Source organism: Panthera onca, chromosome D1, assembly GCF_046562875.1.
Source record: "Panthera onca isolate mPanOnc1 chromosome D1, mPanOnc1 haplotype 2, whole genome shotgun sequence".
In the NCBI taxonomy this organism is placed as follows: Eukaryota; Metazoa; Chordata; class Mammalia; order Carnivora; family Felidae; genus Panthera; species Panthera onca.
This window is the reverse complement of record NC_138348.1, coordinates 40,573,847-40,599,774: the sequence shown is the minus strand read 5'-3', so window position 1 is coordinate 40,599,774 and position 25,928 is coordinate 40,573,847. Positions and strand designations below refer to the sequence as shown.

Here is a 25,928-nt window from a genome sequence, read left to right as displayed (position 1 = left end):
GAGAATGTGGAGCAGTGGGTCGGAGAGTGACTGCGGTTTTCACAGAGGGAATGGCCATCCAGTCCAGGTAGGAGACAAGGTGGCCTGGGCAAGGGGAGCTGAGGGAGGTTCATGGCTTCCCCATCCCTCTGGCCTCTCCCCGAATACTCAAGGCCTCTTTCCCATTCCTGCCCATACTGGTGAGTTACCGGATGGGTAGGTTTGAGTGAGGAATCAGCTTTTGGACCCAAGCCCCTTCCTTCCTCCTCCTTTGGGGACCCTCCTGCAGAGAAACAAACATAGGGATGGCCCCCATGGGGTGTGGGGTGCACCACCTGGGGGGGGGGGTAGAAAATCTGCAAATTCTGGGGCTCAGTATTAGAAAGCTCACTATCACGACGCACCTAAGCCTCATTTCACACTTTGCCTTCATCAACGAAAACAAAGGAGACACTGTCATTACGTCTTAGCTGATGACTGGTTGAGGGCTCAGGCAGGTAAAGCAGGTAAATGTCATTTATCGGGCCCCTCAAAATCCCACAGGAGGCAGCTGGACCAGGCTGCTGCAAGGGGTCTAGAGGGGGACGGGGTGACTGGAGGGATGTCAGAGGATGAACGACGCTCGGTGATGTCAGCCGGGTGAAGGGAGGGAAAACAGGAAGTCAGAAGGAAGGCATTCTTTGACTTTCAAAGCACCGCAGTGGGCAGTGAGGACTTGGGGACGCCACCGAGCACCCGTCACCCAGCGGAGCCCTCTGCACACATTAGCCATGTCTTTCATCCTTGCAACATTCCTATGATTTCTACCCCCATTTTCCAGGTGAGGAAACGGAGGCTCAGAGGGGAAGCAGCTCGCCCAAGATGGTGGGAGAGCGGATAAGGAAATAACAAATCCATCAGATGCTGGGTTCTGGGCACCCCCACCACTGCCTTGCTAGGTGCGTGATCGGTGTGAGCAGAAAGGTCTACCCAGAGCGGCGTGACTGGCACGGGAGGACTCACAAAGAATTCTGCCTGCAGCAGGAAGGGGTCCAGGGCCTTCTCATGAAGCTCCTTGGCCTGCAGGACACGGGAGGCGCTGAGCAGGTACTCGCGGGCTGACTCCTCACGTGGGGACATGAGATAGCCGAAGCCCTCCTCATTGCAGCCTGGTGTGCACATGTCCAGGGTCAGGGAGACATTGGAGCCCCTCCTGGAAGGACCGGGAAAGGGGGGGTGAGTCTCAGGGGTGGGGAGGTGGGGAGGGAGAGATCAAGGGTGGCAGCGGGAGGAGTGGGAGGGTGACAGCACCCCTGACGGGAGCAGCATGAGTCTCAGCTCCGGGGCTTAGGCCTGATTCCCCTTCTCCTGCCTCCTGCAATGGAGATGCTAACTGAGGTGGGGGGCTTGGGGCCCCGGTTCCAGAGGTTCCATCCAAGGCGGCCTCAACACAGCCCTCCCTGGACTCTCTTCTGTCACTGCCCAGAGGCAGTGCCCAGCCCTGTGGCCCCAGGAAGCTCATGAGAGAGGGCACCTGACTAGAGCAGGAAAGCGACGCTCTACCCCTCCGCATCATGGCCTCGGTCCCGCCAGTCCTGGCTGACGCTGGCCATGAGTCATGGAAATCTCATCCAGGAGAGGCCAGGCCCCTTGGCTGTCAGGGGAAGACGGAGTCCCGGGGCTGCATAGCAGCAGCAAAGATGTCTGCACTGGACAGGCTCTACCCCATTCGGTGTCTAAAGCGTCAACAGAACAGTTGAAGGGCGCTGACCACATAGAAAGGGAAAGCGAGTCCCAGAGAGGGGACAAGAACTGCCCAAGCTCACACAGTAAGGGAATCGCAGAGCCGAAACTACAAGCTAGGTTTTCTGACTCCTCGTCCAGGGCTTCTTCCAAGATATCATGTGGAGAACTCAAACCTGGTGTGATCCAGCTTACCCAACGAGGCTCTGAAAAGGTGCTGACACCTCCCAAAGTATGTTCTGGGGAATACTCCGGGACATTCTATAAAAGCAGAGTGGTCAGCAGACTTTGAGGAATGCCACACGCTACCTGCTTGCTGATTTACAATGAACGCAAGCATGTTACAGGCCCAGACGAGTCCTGTAATAAGGAAACCTACCCGAACTTACTTGAGCACAGCAGCGTATGTGTGAGTGTGCACACACATACACCTGTATATGCCTATGCGCTCGTGTGCACTAACGGCACTTCTCAGCATTTACCTTGGGGCACTCTGATCTATAGGAATCAGACCTGACGAGCATGTGTCTACACTGGCTAAACTAAGAGGCCAGCTCTCTCCTGGGCCCTGGGAGTCAATGTCAGGCGTCTGCCCTTCTGATGGGGAGCTGAGAGCTCAAAAGCCCATAGAGCCCACCCCTTCTCCACCCCTCCCACCTTTCCTGTAGACCCATGGACTTGACGGTGAGTGAGGCAGGGTCGGCCTCCGGCTTGATGTCCATCACGAAGTCAAACACAGGAGTCTCAGGGACAGGGTCCAGGTCTAGGAAGTCATCCTCGACCTTCTCTTCCATCCACTCGGAGTAGGTGAAGGAAGGCTGGCGGCTCACGGACTGGCGTCTATCCTCAGGGCGCGGTGGGGCGGGTGGCTCTGGGGGAGCCCTCAGGAGGTGCCACACCTAGTTGGGAAGACACAGCATCGTGGACCTGGGGCCGTGTCAGCTGGCCCCTGAGTGACGGGGTGTCCATGAGATGGAGTTCCCTGCCCTCAATGAGTCTAGAGCAGCCCTGCTCTCCTGGGAGCCGTCTGCATAGCACCGCCCTTCACCTAGATGGGAGTTTCCAGTCCCCACCCGACTCCCTGCCCCCACCCTCCCCCAACCCTCAGTCTCTTGTGGACTGAGGTCTTCTCGGTGGGGTGTGGGGCACCTACACCAGTCTTCTCTGGCTTTAGTCCTTCCCTCAGCTTAGAACATTGCAAACCCATCTTCGAAAAGAAGGTGTCCCTCAACCCAGGTTGGGCTCACCAGTGGAAGGGCACAGATACCCTGTCCTTGCCCCGACCTGAAACATCTAGCTCAGAAATCAAGTGGGAGCTGGGGGGGACTGGGCCTCAGGGTCAGAGGAGGGGTGCACGGAGGTCAGGCCAGGAGGTACCTTACCAGGGTGGTAATGAGGATCACAGACAGAGTAACCAGCAGCAGATTGGGGACTTCCCAGGTCCCAATGCCCAGCCAGGCCTGGGGAACATGAGACAGACAGTCACCACAGGGTGGTGGTGGCGGGGGGCCAAGTTCTCATTCATTCCGGCAGCGACAGAACTGAGGCTCTGAAAGCTGCCGACCAGGTCTGGGTGGGGAGCAGGGAGATGGGTTTCAGGGGCATGGAAGTATCTTCTGAACTCAGAGAAGCCCCATCCAGGGGTTGGGGGGGCTGGAGGTCCCCAGTCGCTCCCTCCTACCTTGGAGCTCCCTGGAGCTTACTCACCATGGGTCCCAGCTGTTCCGGGAGTGTGAGCAAGGAGGAGATGAGGTCTGTGGCATTCTGTGACCAGATGGGGCCATAGCCGCTGAGCCAGAGCACCCCGCAGGCAAGCTGGGGCAGCCAGGGGGAGCGGACTGAGTTTGGACCCTGGGCTCCTGGCCCCCATAGTCCCCCTGCAGAGCTCACCTGCAGCCTCAACCCGGCCCCCCCAAGGTCCAGACTGCAGAGCTCAGGGAAGAGCCCAGGTACTGTGTGCGCAGAGCAGGCCTCAGGACTCTCCCTGGAGAAAAGCTGACTGGAGGGAGCCAAGATAAAACCCTTCCCAGAAGGGACCCCCACCAGGTACCCACGTAAAAAGTTTCCCAGAGATGTATCTCCATAGACGGGAAATTCTCAGAGAGACCCCTGCAGGCCTGGCTGCTGGGGAGGCCTCAAGTCCTGCTTCTCGGGTTAGGGAAGGCAGGCTGTGAGGGTCTTAGCTGCTGAGGCTGTAGCTGAGAACTCCAGCCTCCTGTACACACCAGCCCGAGGGCTTGGAGTCACTGTGGGACACCGAGAAGGCCCCTCACCTCCCACGATCCCCAGGTGGCCATCCTGGGGAGGACGCTGGGGGCCGTCCCTCCACCTGCCCTCAGTCAGGCCCTTGTAAGGCCTGTGATATCCTTACCAGGAACTGGGAGGCGGCCAACAGGCACAGGCTGTTCCTGACAGGGAGGGAGTGGCTCCCGACGCCTCGAGGTGGTGGCTTCTGAGCTGGCTCTGAGGGCTGTGAAGGCGGTGGGGGCGGTGGCATTTCTCTCGGAGAGTCCGCGAGCCCTTCGGCCTGGTCCAGCGCCTCCATCACTACCGGCTGGGGGAGACCTGTGGAAGGCGGGACACGCGCCCGGTGACTCGGGTCCTGCCGACCCACGGCGGGCCGCTCCTTCTGGGGTTGCTGTGGCTTCCGCTCAATCTGGGATCAGTCAGCGTGGCTCCACTTCCAGCCGTCACCCTCGATTAGCAAAGCAATATTCACCTACCTTCGTCAGAAAGAGCTAAGTGTGGGTGGACAAATTATTTCTCTTTTATTTCTCCAGTAACAGAGTTAAAATGGCAGGAGGTTTTTCAGGGAGTTAGCATCGCCGTGTTTACACAGCTCCATTCTTTTCCATTTCTTAAGGAAACAAAAAACAACCACCTCACACTCAATTAAAAGAGAGAGAGAGAGAGGAAAAAAAAGACACGGCGTAACCAGGCTGTGACCCTGAACAGCCCTCCCATGCCCGCCCTCCGGATTTGTGTCTCTTGTGGCCCGTGCCCCCTGGCTGAGGCTGGAGGCTGGACCCCGGGCAAGATCACAGCCACGCGGCCCTTCGCCACCTCAAGGCCACACCGTGGGGTGTGGAGGAAAATCTTGGTGTAGCAGAATTGGTATCAAAGGTCTAGTCCTGGGTCCGTCCCTGGCTGTGTGACCCTTGGAGAGTCACCCCCTCTCTGGGCTTTGTTTCCACACCCGGGAGACGAAGGTTCAGCTCAACCCTTGGATTTCCTCCTGCTTTAGGAAGCCCTGGTGTTTCCTCTCAGGTAATTTCAACACGGGGCTCCGCTACTATGAACGTGTGGTCACCACTGGCTTACATCTGAGGCGCCGGCTGAAGTTTGGGATTCTGTCAGCACCCACGTTAGGGAGTCCCAGATGTTGGACGCCCTCCTTTGAACCCACCTGCTTTAATCTACTGCCAAGAAGAGAGGGACTAGCAAGGTGGGTGTGTGACAGCTTGGCGGTGGGGATGGGGCTGTCCATACAGCCCTGCGTCAATAGGACGATGGACCCCTTTTCTAGTTGGGTGATTAATAGAACACCCACAGCCAAGATCACGTGAGGCCAATGGTTTTTCTGGCCGTGTGCTTGCTCGCTCACTGGACACGTCCTGAGCGTCTTCCATGGCCCGGATCAACGGTATGGTGCCAAGGGCCCAGGTCCTGGTGGCGGCTGTATTTGTGTCTATCACAGGCCCCTCCTCCTAGATGCTGACCTGGTATGGCCCCCCACGTATGTGTTCCAGCCACACTCCTTGCAGTGCCTCAGGTGAGCTCACCTACCTGCCCCGCTCCCCACGCCTCCCCCTGTGCTTTGCCAACGCTATTCCCTCTGCCCGGAACATCCCTCCAGCATCCTGCTTCCCTCCCCTGCCCACTCCCCACACGCTGCCAAGTTAACTCCTATTCACCTTATAGAACTCAATCAGATGTCACCCACAGTAGGTCCTCCTCTGTCACATTTACCTAGCACCACGTGCCTCTCCATAACCACCACCAGCAAGGACACATCTGGAATGTGCAAGGCCCTGCTGTGGGTGCTTTAGACATGTGGATTCGTTCACTCTGCACAGCACTCGTATGAAGTCAGTATGCCAGCTGTCCTCATTTTATAGACGAGGAAGAGGAGGTCCAGAGAGGGTCCAAGACTCTCCCCAGGTCACTTAGCTAATAAGTGGCTGAGGTGGGTTCAAACTGAGGCATATAGATGGGCTCTGGGCTACACGGCACTGGCCTTGGTTTGTAAAATTATTTGTTGAATATCCTCTCTCCCACTTGTCTGTAAGTTCCGTGAGGGTGGGAGTGGTGTCAGTTTTGTTCATCACGACTGCCCACAGCATCTAGCAAAGCCCTGGCATGTAAGTCTGTAATAAATATTTACCAAATGAGCGAATGATGGTAGGCAAGTGCTAAGCTTCCACTCAGTTTTCTTACCAGATAAATGGGGATAACCACGTATTTCTTTGAAAAGCTATGATGAAAAGAGTCAAGACTATAAATGAAACACTCCGCATGGCACCTGGCGTCCAGCCAGTGTTCAGTAAATGTCAGATGATGGCAACAATGTTAGCACATAACCCCTGCCGTCGCCAGGCTCCCAGTCTCACGGGTGAAACAGACAAGGGATACGTGCCTCTCATCCAGTGCGTTTCGTGGAAAATCAAAGTGCTGGTGGAGTCACTTTTGAAGGTTATCCACTTTTGCCCATGGAGGCCACCTACATGAGCAGACAGCTCAGATCCTGACCAGCAAGGTGAAAAAGGAAAAGCTGCTGCTAAGAGATCGGATCATGCAGGAAGCCGAGAGTTTCCTCTGTTGAGAAGCAGAGGCTGGATGACTCAAGTGGCAAGGTCTCCCTTCACACCCTCAGAAAATGCAGTCGAAGTGTGATGCCACATACGGAAGGGTGGGAGGGGTACAGGGTCACCTGGCTAGGCTCTGCAATCACACTCCGTGGACCTCGGGCAGTCCCTTCTCCCTGTGTCTCAGTTTGCTTCTCTGCAAAAAAGAGGGGCTCGACCTAGAACTTGGTGCTTCTCAGGTGTTTCTGCCATCCTCAGAGAGGGGCCATGGGTCTTTGTGGAATAAGAGGAACACGCAATGTTGGGCTTTTGCTGTTTTAAAATTCATGGGTGCTCTGTGTTCTATACTACGGTATATCGTACTTGTTTTGATATTAAAATAATGGGCTTTTTCCCCTCCCAAAGCTTCGAATCAAATTTCTCCTTCAGGAAAATGTGCTACAATTTATCCTGTGGCTCTGCCCTCAGGGGTACACGCACCCCAGTCTGGGAAGCACGGAACCCGCCTGCAATAAAACATCATGCTGCTGTTACAAAAGATTCTGTAAATGAATATTTAATATCACGGAAAGAAATTTCGATGGCATGGAGAAAGGCAAGGTGACAAAACAGTATGATCTCCTTGGCCTTAAAAATTAAGCAAGTATAAACGTGCGTGTAAGAAGGTGGCAAATACCCACCGTAAGATGAGACATTGACATGTGACAGTGCTTGGGGAGCATGCGGCCCAGCAAACCCCTGGCACACAGTAAGTGCTCAATAAATGTTGTACGCAGTAAGTGGGACCAACCGAAGCCAGGTGTTAACAACAGTCCATTGGAGGAGGGGGGAGGTGACAAGGTGATTTTTTTCATTGTTTACGTATTACAAATTTCTTCCAATAGATACATGCAATGATATGTAGCTACATATATGTACATACATACACAAACATACATGTACACAGATACATGTATTTATTTATAGAGAAAGAGACATTTTAAAAAAGAGATCACTGCTCTGAGTTCAGATACCATGAGGCCTAGTTAATACTCCTAGGTTCTGGGCCCTGACTGTCACACCTAAATGCACAAGGTGGGATACAAGAGAGTGAGAGAGTATATACACAGCTCTGTGACCCACCCAGCATGTAAGAGGCACTCAGAAGACAAACCCCCTGATGACGCGTGATCATCACTTTTCCATACGAAAGATGGCAGGTTAACTGCCTTGCACCTTGCGGGGGGGAGGGGGGGAGCATTAAAAAAAAATTGCAGGCTGGTTGGGCCCTCTATGCACATCTCAAAGAGAAAAAGTGAGGCTGGTTTTTATTTTGTTTTGTTTTGTTTTGAGATCCAGAGAGCACCTGGCAGTCCTGGGGGCCAGATGAATCCAACTGATGGGTATTCATTCACTCAGCACCTGGGAGACGTTCACCTTTCAGAGCAGAGTTTACTGAGAAGTTTTTCTGGGCAGAAAGCGGATGTTTAATTCAGGAAGATACAGTTTTTTAAGTTTATTTTGAGACAGAGAGAGAGAGAGAGAGAGAGAGAACGAGAGTGGGGGAGGCGCATAGAGAGAGAATTGCAAGCAGGCTTAGACTCGAGTGGGGCTCGATCCCATGAAGTGACCTGAGCTGAAATCAAGAGTCGGATGCTTAACTGAGCCACCCAGACGCCCCAGGAAGGTACATTTCCAATCACACAGAATACTCTGCATATAATTTTGGAGAGGATCCATAGACTTCACGTAAAGAACCTCTGATCTTGGGGTTGGAGTAGAGGTCTGTGATAGAAAGTAGTGGAAATAGGGGAGGTGTAGAACAGGTCTGGGAACTCATCTCTCTTTTAGTCTCTGTTCATTCAGCCATGAGTCCAACACACACACTTATTGAGCACCAACTGTATACTTTGCCAAGCCTCGGGCCAGGCTCCGGGGGACACAACAGTGAACAAAAAGCAGTCGCCGGCCAACAAGGACCACCGTGGTCCTGGCCCCATTTGTCTTTTCGGCTCCTGGTCCCTCTCCTAGAGATGAGGTCACTCTTGTTCTTGCCCTGCCCACCTTCCAGTCACTATCCCGCTCTGGGCACGACACCGTCACCTCACCAGGCAGGCTTGCTTCCCTCGGCAGCCCCGTGAGGTAGACATTCTCATCATCGGCCCCGTTTTGTCGGTGAGAGGCGGCCGCTTGTGTCAAGGGCTGGCTTTTCAACAGTTCACAGCGAGGTAGCTGCTCTGCCACGCATGAAACCCTGACTCAGAGGCAGCTTGCTGACAGTGATTTAACATCGGGCTCCTCACGGGCTTGCCTCTTGCACAGGGTGAAGGGGATTTTCCAGGCATGGAAATCAAGGCTTACAGAGGTCAAATGGCTTGCCCAAGTCAGTGAAGACCTGAGATTCCAACCCAGGGCCTCCTGACACAGACCGAGCCTTCCGTTTTGCCACACTGCTTATCAGGAAGGGTCACTGCAGCAAAGGAGAGAGAGGCGGTGAGAGCCTGGGAGGGAGTCCCTGCGTCTGGGGAAAATCCTGAACCCTAACCAGCTGCATGGGGGAGGGGATGGGGTGCAGCATTTGTGCCCAAGCCCCCCTGACGGATCCTCAACGGCCACACGGTATGGAGGGAAGAAGCACGGGATCCCAGGCCAAAGCTCTGGGGCCCCTGGGTAAGGCTTGCAAGCAAACAGCCTTCGGATTTTACCCCGGGCTTATGGAAGCCCTCTGATCGCTCTCCTGTCACCTAGCACCTGAATCCCACCATTCAACTCTGCAGCTACCATGTGCCCTGGGGCTGGCGCCGCCTGAGCTCCAGAACCCGAGGCTGCTGCTGTCAGTGACTCATCCTTCCAGCGCTCCGGCTGCCAGCCCACCGGAACTGGAACAGGAGGCTGGCTCAGCCTGTTCCTGTTTACATGACGAAGGAGGTTCTGTCCCATTCAGCTTTTCTTCCTTCCCCAAACATGGCCACGAGTGACTTCTCAGCCATGCCCACATACTCACAGGGGGCCCTGACCAACAGAACATCACGCTCAGTCCCGACCAGGCTCTTGGAATTGCTGACAGTCAGAGCCTGACAGCCCCCAAGGGGCATCTGGTCTCGTCTGCTAGTTTCAGACAAGGAAGCTCAGGACAGAGAAGGGGAGTGGCTCACTCAGGGCCAGGAAGTGGCAGAACTGGGGTTTGAACCCAGGTCTGTAGACCTCCGCGACCCATGATCTTTCTGCTATTTCCCAGAAAGATCTGGAAACCATGAGAGGATGAGGCATGGCAGGCCACTCAGGCCTATTCTGAGGTTTTGTTTGGGGAAGCCCTGAATGTAGAACCAAGGGAGGTAGGTGCTGCCAGGGGAACAGAGAAGGGGTGGAAGAGTCTAGAAGGAAGAGGCCCAATCAGCTATTTCTGCCACCATAACTATCACACTCCTCAGCGACGTCCTGGGCTAGGAGAGGGACAGCCTGGCCTCAAAGGGCATGGGCACTGCCATGGACTCTATCCCCCCTGGGAGAGGCTAGAGTGGTGGTCTCCGTTTTCTGCCTTTTGGAGGGGTGGGTGTGAAAGGCAAACTAGGAGTCAGAGGGCATGTGGTGGAGGGTGAGAAGATTCCCCAAAACAACATTTTCATTTGACATTCACCAAGCACCTGTCCTAGGCTCTTGAGGCTGTTTTATGTCTCAATCCTAACACTGACCAGCAGGACTCCTGGGCGTGAGAAGAGCCCTGGCAAAAAAGAAAAAAAAAATTCTAGCCTCTCTGGGCAAAGGCAGACTGATGGTGGGCGTGGGGTTCTGGAAGTCTGCACTGGCTCCCTACAACACGTCTACCGCACAAGTCCTGCTGATCAGCAAGCAAGAAGGCAGACATACCCTTAGAAGGAGGTAGTGAGATGACAAGAACTGGGGCTGGCAGTGAGTTAAGTACTCCAGATGGGAAGCTGGCCGAGGGTAAGGCCAAGTCTTGTTCACTGCTGCATTCCCCAGCAGTGCAAGCAGGATGGGAAAAGGAAACCAATTTTGGCCTAAGAAGATTCTGGAATAGGACATGGGTGCTCACCATTTATCAGCTACGTGACTTAGGCAGGCCATTTAACCTCCGTGTAACTTGATTCCTGTAGTGGTTTTCAAATGTGTCTGTGAGTTCCTCAACATTCTTCCCATCGATGGGAGTGGAGTCTATGTCCCTTCCTCCTGAACTAGATGAGGGCCTTGAAGATGGGAATGTGGCAGAAGGTGATGAGTGGCTGTTGAGGCTAGGTTAGAAAAGTTCTCACAGCTTTGCTGCTTCTCTCTGGACGCTTGCTCTGGAAACCTTCAGCAGTCATGTAAAAAAAAAAAGTAGCTACCCTGAGGCCTTGCAAGGGGAGAAAGAGAGGCGGGGGGGAGAGAGAGAGAGAGGGAAACTTGAGAATGAGACGGTGAATGCATTAAGACGCATTAGGTGCTCTGGAAAATTTGAATACTGAAAAGAAACCATCCACCTTGACCTTCAGCACACAGGCCAATGCAGCAAGAGGGTACCGCACCTTAGGCCCCCTAGAGTTTGATAATCAAACTACCCTATGTATGGGACTTTGGTTTTAAAGCTGACGTTCTGAGAACTCACCTCAAACAAGATGAGAAATCTGTACCACAAAGGAGGGGGTGGACAGCTATACTATTCTCCTTCCTGTCTGATGCCGAATTCTCCAGAACCTTCCTCAGTGACTTGCTTCAAGCTAGGGACCCTGGTTCTCAGATCAATACAAAGTGCAAGCCTGTGGGTGTGAGGTTTGGGCTATACAAGCTCTGCTTCCTCCAAGCCACAGAATTCAATTTTGTCCTTCCTCTTTTTTTTTTTTTTAATGTTTATTTATTTTTGAGACAGAGAGAGACAGAGCATGAATGGGGGAGGGTCAGAGAGAGAGGGAGACACAGAATCAGAAGCAGGCTCCAGGCTCTGAACCATCAGCCCAGAGCCCGACGCGGGGCTCGAACTCACAGACCGCGAGATCATGACCTGAGCTGAAGTCGGTCGCTCAACTGACTGAGCCACCCAGGCGCCCTGATTTTGTCCTTCCTCTTAACCAGCCTAGCAAAGCACAGCGTCTAGCACCCCCTGACTGCTTTACAAATACCAACCCGTTCAGGCCTTATGACCAACATATGAGATAGATGAGAGGACTGTCCTCTTTTCACAGACAGGACACCAGGAGTTCAGGAGGCCAAGTGACTTGCCCAAGGCCATCGCAGCTGGTGAACAGCCGAGCCAGACCTCAGACCCAGGCGGCTGTGTTTCAACATCTGTCTTCCTGACCAGACCCCATGTTGCCCGCCCTCTGCCTGGGCCTCCACTGTTTCTTCCTCCTGCCTGTCAGGGGAAGTCAGCCTGGGAAAGAGCTCCAGCCCATTCTAGGACAGAAGGGGACAGGGACCACCCCAGGATGGAGGGGAGATTAGCACCATCACACCCCAGCATGGGGGCAGGGTCGGGAGTGGGAGGGGCTCTAAGGGCGGGGTGGGCAGAGAAAAGCAGGATCGGGATGTAGATGAGAGGCAGAGGTCTGGGAACTCAGGTCTCCCTTGACATTCAGTTTGGAGCAGGGGAGGCAGGGGTGGGGTGGGCAGGGATGCTGAGGACTGTCTGCGGACACCTGAGAGACTGTGCTAGGGGAGTGCGCGTGTTTAGAGGCGAGAATAGGACCCATGAGTGGATGCTCTCAGTAGGCAGATTTAAGTAACAAAAAATATCTCCAGGACCTGACCTTGTAGTTCCTCCCATCCCCCAAAAGTGGCTTTGTTTCTGGGGAGGCAGCTTTTCTAGAGGCTTGTGGCAAAAGCTTTGGAGCCACACCAACTTAGGTTTGATGCCTGGCTTTGCCATTTGCTACCTCTGTGACCTCGGGTAAGTGACTTAATCTCTCCTCTGGACAACAGATATAGTAAGACTTGCCTGTTGGGAGTTTGAGGATACCACAAGGTAAAACATGCCAAGTGCTTAGTCTGGTGCCCCGGCACATGGTGAATGTTCAATAAATAGTAGCAGAATTTAGAGAGGAGGAGGAGGAAGAGGGGAAAGGGAAGGGAGAGGGAGGGAGGGGCAGCAGTAAGGACTTCCTTTTCATCTGCCTGCTGGGCCCCCCAGGAGGACAATAGATGCCTTGCTCCCTCCAGGGCAGGAGCTGTGAGGCTGTCGGCCTGCAACTGGGGTTGGTGGAGAGAGTGGGCATGGACTGAGGGTGGCAGAAGGGAGGGGGGCATCTTTGTCTCTGCCAGTGCATTAAATCCAGAATGCTAACAAGCTTTCAAAACAAAACACAACTCAAGTAATCTTTCGATGGGATATAATAAAATGGTTCTATCTGAAATTGCAAACAGCTTTGTTGCTACAAACAAAGCCTCAGTTCTTTGTGCCTCTCTGGAGCGGGGGCCCGGAAGGACAAGGGTGAAAAGGGTCAATGAAACTCTGTGGGTGCGGGCCACCCCCCGCTGCCCACGCTGAGAACTGAAAGAACTGACAGAGAGGCCCTGGGGTGACGGGGTGCCAGAGGTCCTAAGTGCCTGAGGCTTAAACACAAACGCATGGCAAGGAAGGGACAGGCTTGAGAGTCAGTCTACCGCCCATTTCACAGCTGAGGAAAACTGAGGTTCAGAGAGTCAGAGGCAGAACCAGGATTGGCACGTGTGTCTCTAACCCTCTAACTCTGTGCTCGCTGGCGAAGCCAGCATGGGAAGTTTCACAGGCACTGCCAGTGGGTTATCTGAAGGGCAGAGGCCTAAGGCCCTATGGCCACAGAGGCCTGAGCCCTGGCTTGGGGTTCTTTGGCAAGTACAGGAAAGTCCAGGTGGCAGGAAGGGAGACTCTCAGGATAGCCGCGTCCACAAATCCCAAGCCTCTAGAGGCTGCCATCCTGGGGAGGCCCCCTGCAACCGGGGAGCCTCACAATGTTGGTAAAGTGTCGAGAGGCCGCGACGGCAGTCCTACCTCTGCCTCTAGCGAGCTACGTGGCCCAGGGCTTCTCACTGCCTCCAGGGCCTCTGAGGCCTTCTATAAATTCAAAGAGTGTGACCAGGGGCCTTCAAGGGCCCTTCCAGTGCTAAAGGCACACACCCATTTTAAAAAAACAAATCTGAGTCCCTGCTTTAATTTAATTCAATGGTTTCCCCTTGTTCTTAGGATAAAGACCAAACTCTATCATGGTCAACAATAAAGGTCCGGCACGCGCTGGCCCCTGCTTACCTCCCCAGCCTCCACTCATACCACCTTATTCCTAGCTCTCCCTCTCTAGCTTCTTCCAGATCCTCTGCTGGAACTGGCCTGGGAAGCCAGTTCTGGAAACCAGTGGTTCTGCTCCAAGAAATTCTCACCCAGTCCCTAAGGGGGCATGTACGCTCATACTCTCTGTGGTAGGGGTGGGAGAGGTGGGAGGATCTCCATGTCCTTCGCTTGGAGGAGCTGGCAGGCCGTGTCCGGGGACACGCTGGGGAGTACTTTGCAGTCCTTAGAGGCAAAGAGTCAGAGTACAGGCAGCACCACACGATGGATCTCGGGAACAGCGCAGTCAGAGTGGACAGAACGAGATCTAACACAACCCAGTGAATACAGATTAAAAACACACGCACGCAAAATATCACCGCCCATTCTGCAAGAGCACACAGAGAGACACGTGGAAAACATACGCTGAATCCCTTAGAACACATTAACTACGGGGAGGAGTATGGCAGTGGGAGAAAAAAGAGAATGAATAAGTGGAGAAAACCAGACAGGAGCCTCCTGTAGACCACTGAGGATAACGGGACTGTGCACCCACAAGTATGACTGACAACACGCTAATACCTAAAGCGATCATTGCCTGCTTCCCCCAAGGAAACATGAAACAAACCCACCACCGAGTTGTAAGTTGGATCAAGGCCCAACGGGGAAAGAACAGTAGCCGAAGAAAGGAAGGCCTGTCATCTTGTCTGGGTCCTGGACCTGGGAGGGCTGAAGAGAGGGACACTGCTCTTCTGGCCCCATGGCAGGTTCTGGCTGCCGGGGAATCGATGCCCTCTTTAGGGGGCAGGGCTCACGGACTTGGCTGAAGCAAAGCCAACTGCCAAGGAGACCCCTGAGCCTCTTTCTCTCTGAGCTCATTCACCAACATATTATCTGAATCATTTTGTTGGATGTCTCCAGGGAGGGGGGATTTTGGGGCCTAGTGGCTGTCTCCACAGATGCCCCCAGAGGATTAACTGGCCCCCATTAAGACCCTTGGGGTTGGGTCAGCCTGAGATTCTGGTCCCGCCAGGCTGAGCGACCCAACCTAGAGGGAGGTGACTCACCCCAGACAACCTCCGCTACCCCCAACTACCACTCTTGCCTGGCAAGGATTAATTAATATTCTTGAGTGGCTAATCATTTTTTAAATGATTTTGGAATATATGGGGGGGGGGAACCCTAATAAGAACATAAAGGAAACTCAAGTCACTCATAATCCTACCACGCCGAGACAGGCACTGGTTTCCTTTTGACATATTTTCTGGTATTTTTTCTTTCTTTGTGGGTGGATTTTTTTCCCTCATAAGTCATTCTGTATAGAGGCGTATCCTTAGAATATGCCTCTTTGGATTTCAAGGGTTCAACTTTTAAGCAGTATAGCAGACAGCCTCCAAGGTGCCCTAACGATCCCTACCTCCTGGTATTCACGCTGAGATGCCAGACATGTAAGAAAAGCTTTCTTGGCCCTTCTATCCCAGCCCAGCACCAGGTGAATACAGCTGAGGGAGTGACCTCAGTTGAAGACACATGAGCAGAAGAATCACCCAGCTGGGACCTCCAAGACCCCTTGAATCATGAGCAAATAAGAGGTTGTGGTTTTAAGCCACAAAGCTTTGAGACCATTTGTTATAGATTAAGCAAATAGCAATAGATTATAGCAAATAGCTATAGATTAATCTATAGCAATAGATTAAGCAAAACAAGAGGCTGGGACTTGAAAAGAAGAAATGGGCTCAAATGAAAAGGCAAGATTTTTTTTTTTAAGGCATAAAGAACTTCCTGGGAGCTGGAGTGATGAGTCCCTGGGCCAGGCCCAGGAGAAAGAGGCCAGCATCTGTCAATGCATATCTTAGGGATGCCACGGATGTCCATTTGTTTGAAAGGTCTTTAGCAATAATCCATGTGGAGACAGATAGCCTTTCTTCCCATTGTGAAGACTCCAGTCACATCACACATCCAGATAACTCTCTAGAATATCAGAACCATTTCTATACTGATGGAGGAAAATGGGTGATTGTCCCTCCCTGCAACCCTGGCCCCTTTCCCCACCTGACTCTGCAAGTAGACAACGCTCCCCCATGTGTCTGTGCTGGTTCAGGCCTGCGGCGGGGAGTCAAGAAAGACCCACAAAGCTATACTGTCCATTCCAGGGCTGAAGGACTGGCGGGAGACTTGATGCCCGGGCCCTTGGGAATATGCGGAGGGTTTTCTGTTCACACTCCATATCCCGGAACAATCCTCACCACCATTATAAGCTAGCATCTACAGGGCACTCAGCATGCATCAGCTTATTTAACCCTCACAAGATCTCTGTAAAGATCTCATCACAGTACTATCTCCTTTTAGAGTAAAGGGTATGGAACCCGAAGCAGTCAGATAACTTACCCGAGGTGACGCTGCTGGTCAGTGGCAGAGCTGGGATTCGAACCCAGATTGGTCTGCCTCCCCACAGCATCCCAAGACGCAGCTACATGGGTTCGTCCCTCCATATCTGCCCTGGTATCTGAGACGAGTTACCCTATACCATCACTAATCAGTAGTACCTGGGTTGGTACTTCTTTTCCCAATACAATGGTATCATTACACAATGCTCTCCAATTAGGGTTCTTAGCACATCCAAATGCTGTTGTTGTTGTTGTTTTTTTTTTTCTTCTTTAGTTTCCATTCTGAAGACTCAAGACAAAGACGATTCACTGTACCGCTAGCCAGTAAACAATCCCAAATGCATTAAAAACTTTGGATGAAAACAGAACCCCAATTATACAAAGAAATAAAAGTCAACAGAACCTAGGCTGCTGTCGACAGGCACAAGACCCCTCAGCAGTACAATTATATCCCCCCAGGCCTGTCTTCTCTATGTTTGTCTATCTGGGCTCCTGCACTTCCTACTAGACCAGTGTGAACCAATACTAGGTACCAGTCGGAGGGGTTTTGCTGAGAAAAAGGGTGAGTAGATGGGAGACATTATGAGGTTAATCTGTTCCTTAAAATGCTTTGATAGCTGGTCCCAAAAGACACGAACCAGGACCAGGCCCCTACTCATCCTTCAGGTGACAATTTAAAGGCCATTTCTTCTGGGAAGACTTCCGTGACGCCCCAAGATAAGGTTACATTATTGGTACACCCTTCCATGGTGCCCTCCTCCTTGAAAGCAGGAACCAGGGTCTGTCTCACTCTTCACTGGGTCACCAAGGCCTGGCACAGCCTTGGGTATGGAGTGGATGCTCAATAAAAGTTTGTCAAATTGATAAAAGGGCTTTTCTTTTAAAAAAAAAATTTTTTTTAAATGTGTATTTATTTTTGAGAGAGAGACAGAGTGAGTGGGGGAGGGCAGAGAGAGAGGGAGGCACACAGAATCTGCAGCAGGCTCCAGGATCTGAGCCGTCAGCACAGAGCCTGACGCGGGGCTCGAACCCACCAACCATGAGATCATGACCTGAGCTGAAGTTGGATGCTTAATTGACTGAGCCACCAAGGTGCCCCGATAAAAGGGTTTTTCAATTGGCCCTTCTTCCTGGTTTCTGGCCCAAGGCCTTGTCTGTGTCATGATGGGACAGCTGTGAAAACTATAATGTGACCCTCTGTGATGGCCAGGGGCAGTCACTGCAGGTTAGGGTAATGAAGATTTCCTCAATAATGATATCCCCTTTACTGTATAAAACGCCACCCAGGATGGGCAGTGGGCCTCTAGCTGACACCTAGACATTGTCCCCTTCCAAAGAGGGTCAGCTTGATACCCGTGATGATTTAGAACCTAGGGCTGGGAAGAAGGTAGCCTTTAAGGCACTGGCACTCAGGTGGGAGTCAGTACAAGTCACCAAGAGGCCAGCTGGGCAATGGCCTACTCAGGCCTTCAGGGTCTACTCACAACCTTGCACAGAATCGGTTAATCATGGCACACTTAAATCCCAGGGTGGCGGTGACTGTCATGGCTCCAGCCAGCTGTCGGCTGTGGGATGCTGTGGGAGCACCTTATTTCTAAAAGCAGAGCTGTCCTCAGACCCAGGCTGAGCCCCTTCCCCTCTGGCCATGCCAGTCCCCATGGGGCAAGGAGTCCACAGGGCCCAGTGGGTGTGCCCACTCTTTCCCTTCCAGGCCATGCTCTGGCTACTAGAACTCTCTAACCAAACATCCTGAAGCCTGTACAGGTGCGGTAGACCCTCCTGTGGGTGGACGTGGCCTCCTGCCTGGGTACCTTTAGGTTTGAGGGGTGGCTGAAGGGCTGCATCGGGGTGGCATGTGGACCATGTTTGGACCCACAGACTGATGTGCCCACATGCCACACAAGGGCTCTTGCAGAGCAGGACTCAGCAGAGGGTGGTGTGCTACCAGGGGCCTCTTCTGCAGTGTGGCCTTGGTCCCTACAAATGTCAGGAGCAGGCCAGCCCTGGGGCCGCCCCCTGGAGACAGTGCGAGCAACACCTGGTGATGTCATGCCATCACTAGCACCTACGGTGGCCTTATCCACCTCCTTCCTCCAGCCCGTACCCCAAAGGAAGCTGCTGGTGACAGGCTGGGACTGCAGTGGTGCCGGCTGGGGAAGGAGTGGAGGCCTCAGCATCAGCGGGGCTGGCTGGTTTCTTGCAAATATGAACACCTACACATGGTTGGGGGGGTGGGGATAGTGTGAGTTTGAATGTATAAATGTGTTTGGGTGAATGTGAGCAAGTAAATGAGCAAGGAAGGGGGAGTGAGAGAGAAGAAAAGGAGAGTGACCATGTATGCAAGACTGTGTGCATGAGGGAGAAGAAGAAAGCGCATGCGCGTGTGTGTGTGCACGCACGCACAGAGGAGCAGAGAGGGGACACCAGTGCCTGGGACTGTGCACAGCTGAGGGCCTGGGCAAAGGGTAGAGAATGGTAGGGAAGGAGTGTGCCCGCTCGTCTATAAGTGTACATGAGAAGGGGCATGGCTGCGGAAGAAAAAGAGACCTAAAGCGGGAATGACGGAGCAGGCAGATCAGTCTGGATGATGGCCCCATGGAGCCAAGAGATCCCGAGTGCACAAGAGGAAGGAGGCTCGCAGGTGCGGGAGCTTCAAGTGGGTGTGCGCCCGTGGGGCTGCATGAGGCAGAGAGAGGTGGGGCGTGTGCCCGGGGAGCTGCGTGTGGGTATGTGCACGTGCACACACGAGCACGGGGCTGGGACAAGTGAGCACTAAGACAAGCGTGTGAGCACAGGCGGGCAGTGCCCTGGGGGGTGTGGGTGAGCGAGCCTGTCCCGAGGCAGCTGCGGGCTGCCTGGGGGTGCTGGTGATGCCTGAGGATGTTTCCACCCAGAAATCTCAATCTGGGAGGACTCCGTGACCTGCTTGGTGCTGATTCAGGTCCGGGTGACCGTGGCCGGGCGTGTTGGCCATGCCGCCCCTTGCTGGCGGTGCGTGTGGGAACACGTGAGTCACGCAGGCATGGCTAGCCCTCACTCCACCTCGTCTCGCCCCGCAGGAAGCCAGCTGGGAGGGGAACAGATTACTGGAGGGCTGTATTTTTACCCCATCATTATGCAATTGCTTGCAATGCCCGTGAGCTCATTCTCTGAAGGCCTTGCACCCCGATTCTCTCAGCCTTTATAACCGCCCCTCTCCTTTTATGTCCAGGTTGCTGCTCAGGTCAGTGGTTCTGACTGATGAGCATTTACGGAAATCTGCTTCTTACCAGGTTCTGGGACCATCCTACTTACAATGCCAAACCACCCCCCAGGTCCTTTCTCATGCCTCCTTCTTGGCTTTAATTTTCTCCACAGCACTTACCACTATCTGCCATGCTAAATATTTTATTTATGTTACTCAGTGTCTATCTTTCTCTAAATAGCGATGCCTATAGCTCACTTGCTATGTGCCAGGTACTGTTCTGAGCTTTTCATTAACTCATGTGATCTTACAACAACTCTGCATGGTAGTAAATAGTATTCTTTTTTTTAATTTTATTTTTCTTAATGTTTATTTTTGAGAGAATAAGAGTGTGAGCGGGGGAGGGGCCGAGAGAGAGGGAGACACAGAATCTGAAGCAGGCTCTGAGCTGTCAGCACAGAGCCCGATGCGGGGCTTGAACCTGTGAATTGTGAGATCATGACCTGAGCCCCAAAGTCAGTCGCTCAACCGACTGAGCCACCCAGGTACCCCAGTATTCTTGATTATATTTTGTAAAATCAAGGCACAGAAAGGTTAAATAGCTTGCCCATGATCATCCCAGGGGCAAGTGGTGGAATCAAGCCTAGGTCCAGAGTCCCTGCTCTTACTCAGCACACAACACTGCCCTATGAGTGTGGAGATTTTCTGTTTGAATCTTTACTGCTTACAGGAGTGCCCTGTGCAGGCAGGTGCTCAACGAACAGTCATTCAATGAATGAAGAAATGAGTGAATGAAGGCTGGTCATGGAGGATGAAACAGATAGGCATTTGCTTTCAAAGAACTCATGGTCCCATGGAGGAAGCAGGGTAGAACATCATTGCAAAACATCATTGCAAAACATCATTGCAAAATCCTATCACAATGGCATCATGAGAGAGTCTAGAGGGGCCTATGACTTGCCTAGCCCTTGGAAGGCAGTGCTTTCCAGAAGAAGAATGCAGATGAGGCAGGCACAGTGACACTGTCCATCTCTTGCAGGCTCCTCCCTGGGGACAGACACACCTTAGCTCTTCCTGCTTCAGTTCACAGGGTGCCAGAAAATGATGGGTGTCCACAGTGACAATGGAGGCAGAATGGGGAAGTGGCCAGGGGCATGGGCTCTGGAAAGAGACTGCACGAAGTGAACCCTCACTCTACCAAACACTAGCTATGTGACGTTGGACAGACTCTCACCTCCCTGGGCCTTGGTCCTCTCATCTCTAAGTTGGGACAGGAAATGATATGAACAACTTAGGGCAGTGGACAGGATCACGTGCGATGTGTATGTGAGAGTATTTAGAACAGTGCCTGTCATAAGGAAGGCAATGTGCCGGCTCCAAAGGAGATGACCAATACTCCTCTTCCATTCTGAGTCGGCTGCTGGCTTTTGGGGAAGATTGGAATTTACCCTATTATTCTTATTACTGTAGTCTCTCTCCTGTGGTTCCACCCCATTTTCCAGAAGCGGCTCACAGCCAGGCAAGGACAAGTCTGTTTTATTCACCACTGTATTCCTAGCACCTAGGATAATACCTGACACATAGTAGGTGCTCAAAAAGCATTTGTGGAATGAATGTTTGTGTGATTATGTTTATTTAATCCCTGTAAGGATAAATATACCGCTGTGATGATAAACACTTGTATTGCTGTTGTTTCCATTTGCAAATGAGGACTAGAGGCCCAGCAAAGGGTAAGGGACTTGTCCATAAACAGCCTAAAGCCAGACTCAAATGCCAAAGCCGCTGCCCTTCCCTTCACACTGTGCTCCTTTCTGGACTCCTATACATCATGTCCTATTTTCCGTGGATTTTTTCTAGCCAGCGGGCCATCCCCGGTCGTACAATCATCTCTGAATTCTATGACTCATATCTGAATCACAGAACGCTTAATAGTTGAAAGGGACTTTTGATGTCATCTCGACCTCCCACCCATTGTGGAAATTTCCTCTCCACTGTCTATCCAGACAATACTTGAATGCCTCCAGTGATGGAACACTCATTTTCCTCCTCTTGAATTATCCAGCTCTACGACCGGACCACTTTCAGAGTCAGGAAGAAAGTTCTGCATCCCGTGGGCCAGCAGGCCTCTCTTTAATTTCTCCGTATCTGGTTTATGCCAGAAGCTTAAGACACGCAGTACGAATCTGCTGCCCCCTCCACAAAGACAACCTTTCATATAATCACAGACAGCTCTCATATCCCTCTGGAGAATTCTGTTCTTCAAGCTAGCTGTTTCGGGTCCCCACAAGGGCACCTATAAGATGACACCCATCGTAGACCATCTCAACAGGCCTTACAAAGTGTTTTGAGCAATGGCACCCCCTCCTGGGCACGGCATGAACTGCACCAAAGGGCTCAATCCTTACCTGGAGGCCTGAGAAAGCTTCCCTAGTAGCTGGGCCACTGGCTCAAGGTGTGAGTAAAATAACTACCTATTGTAAAGAATCATCGCTTCAGAGTCATACCTCCTTGTTCTCAATGTCCATCCTAAAGAGTATCACTGAAGACTCTACTCTAAGGTTCCTCACCGATCATGAGGTTTCTGACAAGCTACAGGTTTGGTTTGGAAAAAAGATGAAAACGTACTGTGTTATGGGATGATGATAACTTTTTTCACTTGTCAGATTTTCTATTATTCCTACAACGGATATTTGTTGTAAGTAAGAAAAAAAAAAGACTTCCGTAAAAAGAAAAAACAATATGTTGAAAACTCCTCCTATTCTCCTTTCCTTTATTCCTTCCATGGCCTGGGTACTTGGTCCTCATGCTGCCACCCCACAGGCAAGAGTGCCTCGGTCCTGTCTCCGCGGTGACTGCAAGGGCCTGTGGTTCAGCCGCCCAGGTTCCCCACAAGCACGATCAACCAGACTCAGGCGGCACAAAGCTGACACTCGCAGGCAGCTCTGTCAACAGGGCCGCTGGGTGGTTTCTCCACATTACCTGCCCCACCGTCAGCTCACGCCAGACCCAGCCTGTCTGTGTTTCCTAACCTTACCTCCGGAAGTCTGCCCCGCACACCGCCGGCCGGCGGTCACGTCCCCAGCAGCCCTGGCCCCCCCAGCTCTTCACCCTTCCCTCCACCCCTCCCGGCACACCCTCGGTGCCTGCTCTTCCCTCCACGGGAGCCCAGAGCAGCTTCATATGACAACAGGTCAGAAAGACATCAGGGATTAGAAAAACAAATCCTCATTTAAACGGAGACCTTGTGAACAGCTGAGTCACTCCTCTCGAGCAAGTTCACAGCTAAGCGGGCTCTTCTCCAGCCCGTGTCATCCGGGGCTCTCTCCCTGCATTCGGAACTCTGGGGGCACCTGGGTGCCAGGAAGACTCACCCGGCAGCTTCTCGCTGCAGCACATGTCCAGGGCCCCTCCCTCGGAGTCATCAGCAGGGTGCTTCTCTCTCTCACTCCTGCAGCAGATGGAGAAGGGGAGATGAGCAGGGATCAAGGCAAAACCCTGAACAAAGACAAAAAAGGCTTCTTGCTTGCCCTGCGTCCCTCTGAATAACTCTACCCCAGCGGGGGACCCGAACAGAAGGACCGACCTACAGAAGGGACAAGCTGCAGAGGCAGGAGCAGAATTCTGCAGGCATTTTCCCTGTGGAATAATCAGCAGTAGCATTCCCTACAACTGTCACCACCACCATCACCTCTGCCATGGAGGGAGGGCTTGCTATGTGCCAGGCACTTATAAAATTTATCACACTAAATCTCCAGCATGGATGAGGGATCAACCAACAGGCTCAGAGAAGTTCAGTAACTTGCCTAAGGTCACAACAGCTCACTAGGGCGGAGTGGGGCATGAGATTACAGTCTACGACTCTAGGCTAGGCTCTCACTGTTGTGCTGCTGTGCCTCCTAGCTCCTGTGGGTTTGAACCATGCGTGAGCAAGAAGGGGGGTGTGGGTAACACACGGTCTACGTCCAGCTCCTCGAGGCCTGCAAAGACCTTCTGCCTCAGTGGCCCGCAGAACTCTTCAGAAATCGTTAGAAAACGTAGCTATACGTATTTTTTTTTTGCATATTCTAAATGTTCTATTTCTTTCTGACATCAGAGAGCCCTCTTTCTAGCCTACCCGGGGCACTTTCCAAGACTATCATGGGGCCTAGCTTTTCTCCTTTAACCCGTGACCTGGGAAAAGGTTGCTGGAGATCAGCTAGACCTCATCAAGTGTCTGCAGAGCAGACATACCCCGAGGGCAACTGTGCAGCTCGCAGGGGTTCCCCTACTCTGGGGATGGCCTGAAATCAACTATGGGCTCCAGCGGCTGTCTGCCCTTCATGTTCTGATCCCTGGCAGCAGCTGATTTATCAAGGCTAGACACACCAACTAGGTTGGGTCGATCAGATCCTCTCCCCTGTGTTTTTCAAATGCATTCCGGGGGGTGGGGGGCCTGGAGTCTGCAGGTGCTGGCTCTAAATCATGGCAGCTACAGTGCCCTGGAGAGAAAGTCCTAAAAACCGCTAATGCTGCGGGCCTTGGGGCCGCTCCATTTCTGCCCATCCTGAGTCTTGATGCCCCAGGATCCTTCCAATAAATTCCAACATTTTAGCTTAAGCCAGTGTGAACTGATTTCTGAAATTGGCAGCCAAAAGAAACTTTAATACAGCACTGCCGGTATAATACTTCCATGAAGTCCAAGAGGTCAGCTGCCTCTCTGCCCACTGTTTCTGCAATCCTGACTCTCGGACTGGTCCTGAGGCCAGTTTCAGGCCCAGCTGCAGATCTGAAACAATTAAGGATAGACAGACAGGGTTAAGGGTGACCCCTTTCATTCTGACTTCTTCTGCTCTCAACTGGCATTGCATTGTTTTATCTTCTCATTCTGACCGGCAGGGACTCTGAGATTCTCAAATCTCGGAGCCTGGCCCTCCTGCAGAGAGAAGGCGGCTATCTTCAAGGCCCTTTACATGTCTCCTGAATCTCTCACTTTTCTTCCTCTCCACCACCTACATCTTGGTCCAAGCCAGCCTCTCTTGCCTAGATTACTTTGGCAGTCTTTTAACTGGTCTCTGGCATTCATTCAAGCTGGCCCCTAAAACATTCTCCACATGGTTCCAATACATATGGCTTCATAGTTTGTGCAGTTTACAATCTGCACAACTGGATGGGGCAGGCCTGAGCTAGAATCAACTGTTTTAAAACTCAACCTTTTATCATCTAAGCTTCTTTTTAAAAAATACATTAATGGCATCCTATTGTACTTAGAAAAAATACAGAAATCCTTTAACATGCTTTACTAGGTCTTGCATGATTTGACCCCTATTTATCCCTCCAGCCTTATTTTATACCCCCTTTTTCCCTTTGTCCTCTGCACTTAAGCTGCACTGGACAGGCTCTTTTCTCCACAGGGCCTCTGCACATGCTTTTCTCTCTGCCTAGAGAGCTGCCCCGGCTCTACTTCCTGGTACTTTTCACTCCTAGAACTTGACACTGTTTGAAATTTCATTTTAATTTATGCCATTATGAGATTAACATTAGTTAGACTGTAAGCTATATGAGGACAGGGGCCACCATTTCTGTTTTAATCACCACTGTGTCTTCAAAGTCTTGCACAGTGCCTGGCTCATCATAGGCATTCAATAAATAAGTAAATAATCACTTGTTGAATAAGTGAATGTTGCCCTGACCTTCTTGGAAAAAGCATCAGGAACCTCAAACACGGCCATTATCTGAGCTGCCTTGTGGGCAGGTCTTTGTGAAGCCACCTGGAACCCCCCTCCACAGCTGTCGTCCAGAGCAGGCACAGAATCACACATCCAGAAAGCCCCTCATTCAGAAGAGAAGGAAAATGGAGCACAGAATCCGGGTCTGACTCGGTCCGGGTAATATATCAAGCTGGTGGCCAGGGGGATTGGGATCCTGAGGCTTTTCTCTCTTTAAAGAGCACCAGGAGCATGAGGGTTGGCTCCCGGCTGGGTGCAGAAAGGTAACCAAGGTATCCAGAAACCTCTGGAAGGGGACCCATGTGTGACTCACAGCTGTTTTCACACCTTAAGCCTCCCAGGCCCCAAGCCGTGTTCAGAATAGCTCAGGGCTGCATGTATGCAGCGGACTCTATAAATAAGCTTCCTAGAAAATGACTAATTTCATAATCAGAAAAGCAGAAAGAGTAGCACCTCTCATCTGTAGAGGAAAATGGAGCAAAAGCCCGCTGCTTGGCCTTGTCGTTGAAGGACTCCAGGCGACCCCGGCCAGAGCCTGCGTGGCTAGGCTGTTCGGGGAAGGGTTTTAATGAGATTTCTGAAGAGAAGAGATGGTCCATTCAGGGAGGATGGAGAAGCCCAGTCTCTGGACACTGCCCTCTCTCCCCCCCTGCCAAGAGCAGAAATAGCTGCTTGCAGTAAGATTACTGCAGGCTCCTTCTCTCTCCTTTTCCATTTCTAGGAGCTGGGCAAAAGGAGCAGAAAACTGGCCTCCTGCGACAACAGGCAGCAACTTGCTGGGCTGGCCCCGCACCGCTGCTCTTACAGCCAGACAGCCCCAGAGAGAAAAGGACTTGGAGATTACCCAGCCTGTTCTTCCTTCATTGATGGAGAGTATCTGGGTGGGGACAGAACCTTCCCAAAGCCACTGCCTCATTCAACAAGCGTGGCCTGTGA

General features: G+C 52.3%; 1 protein-coding gene across 3 annotated transcripts in view; it reads right to left on the bottom strand.

Annotated features, from left to right (window-relative positions):
* The window catches only part of PTPN5 (protein tyrosine phosphatase non-receptor type 5), a 55,941-nt gene that overhangs the window by 9,932 nt on the left and 20,081 nt on the right, over positions 1-25,928 (bottom strand). For all 3 annotated transcript variants that reach the window (XM_060606187.3, XM_060606188.3, XM_060606189.3), the window contains 6 exons: positions 22,659-22,735; positions 4,073-4,266; positions 3,409-3,516; positions 3,084-3,161; positions 2,359-2,600; positions 982-1,171 (listed from right to left, as the gene is read on the bottom strand). In XM_060606187.3, coding sequence (XP_060462170.2) covers positions 982-1,171; positions 2,359-2,600; positions 3,084-3,161; positions 3,409-3,516; positions 4,073-4,266; positions 22,659-22,735 — 889 coding nt within the window. The remainder of the gene's footprint in view (positions 1-981; positions 1,172-2,358; positions 2,601-3,083; positions 3,162-3,408; positions 3,517-4,072; positions 4,267-22,658; positions 22,736-25,928) is intronic.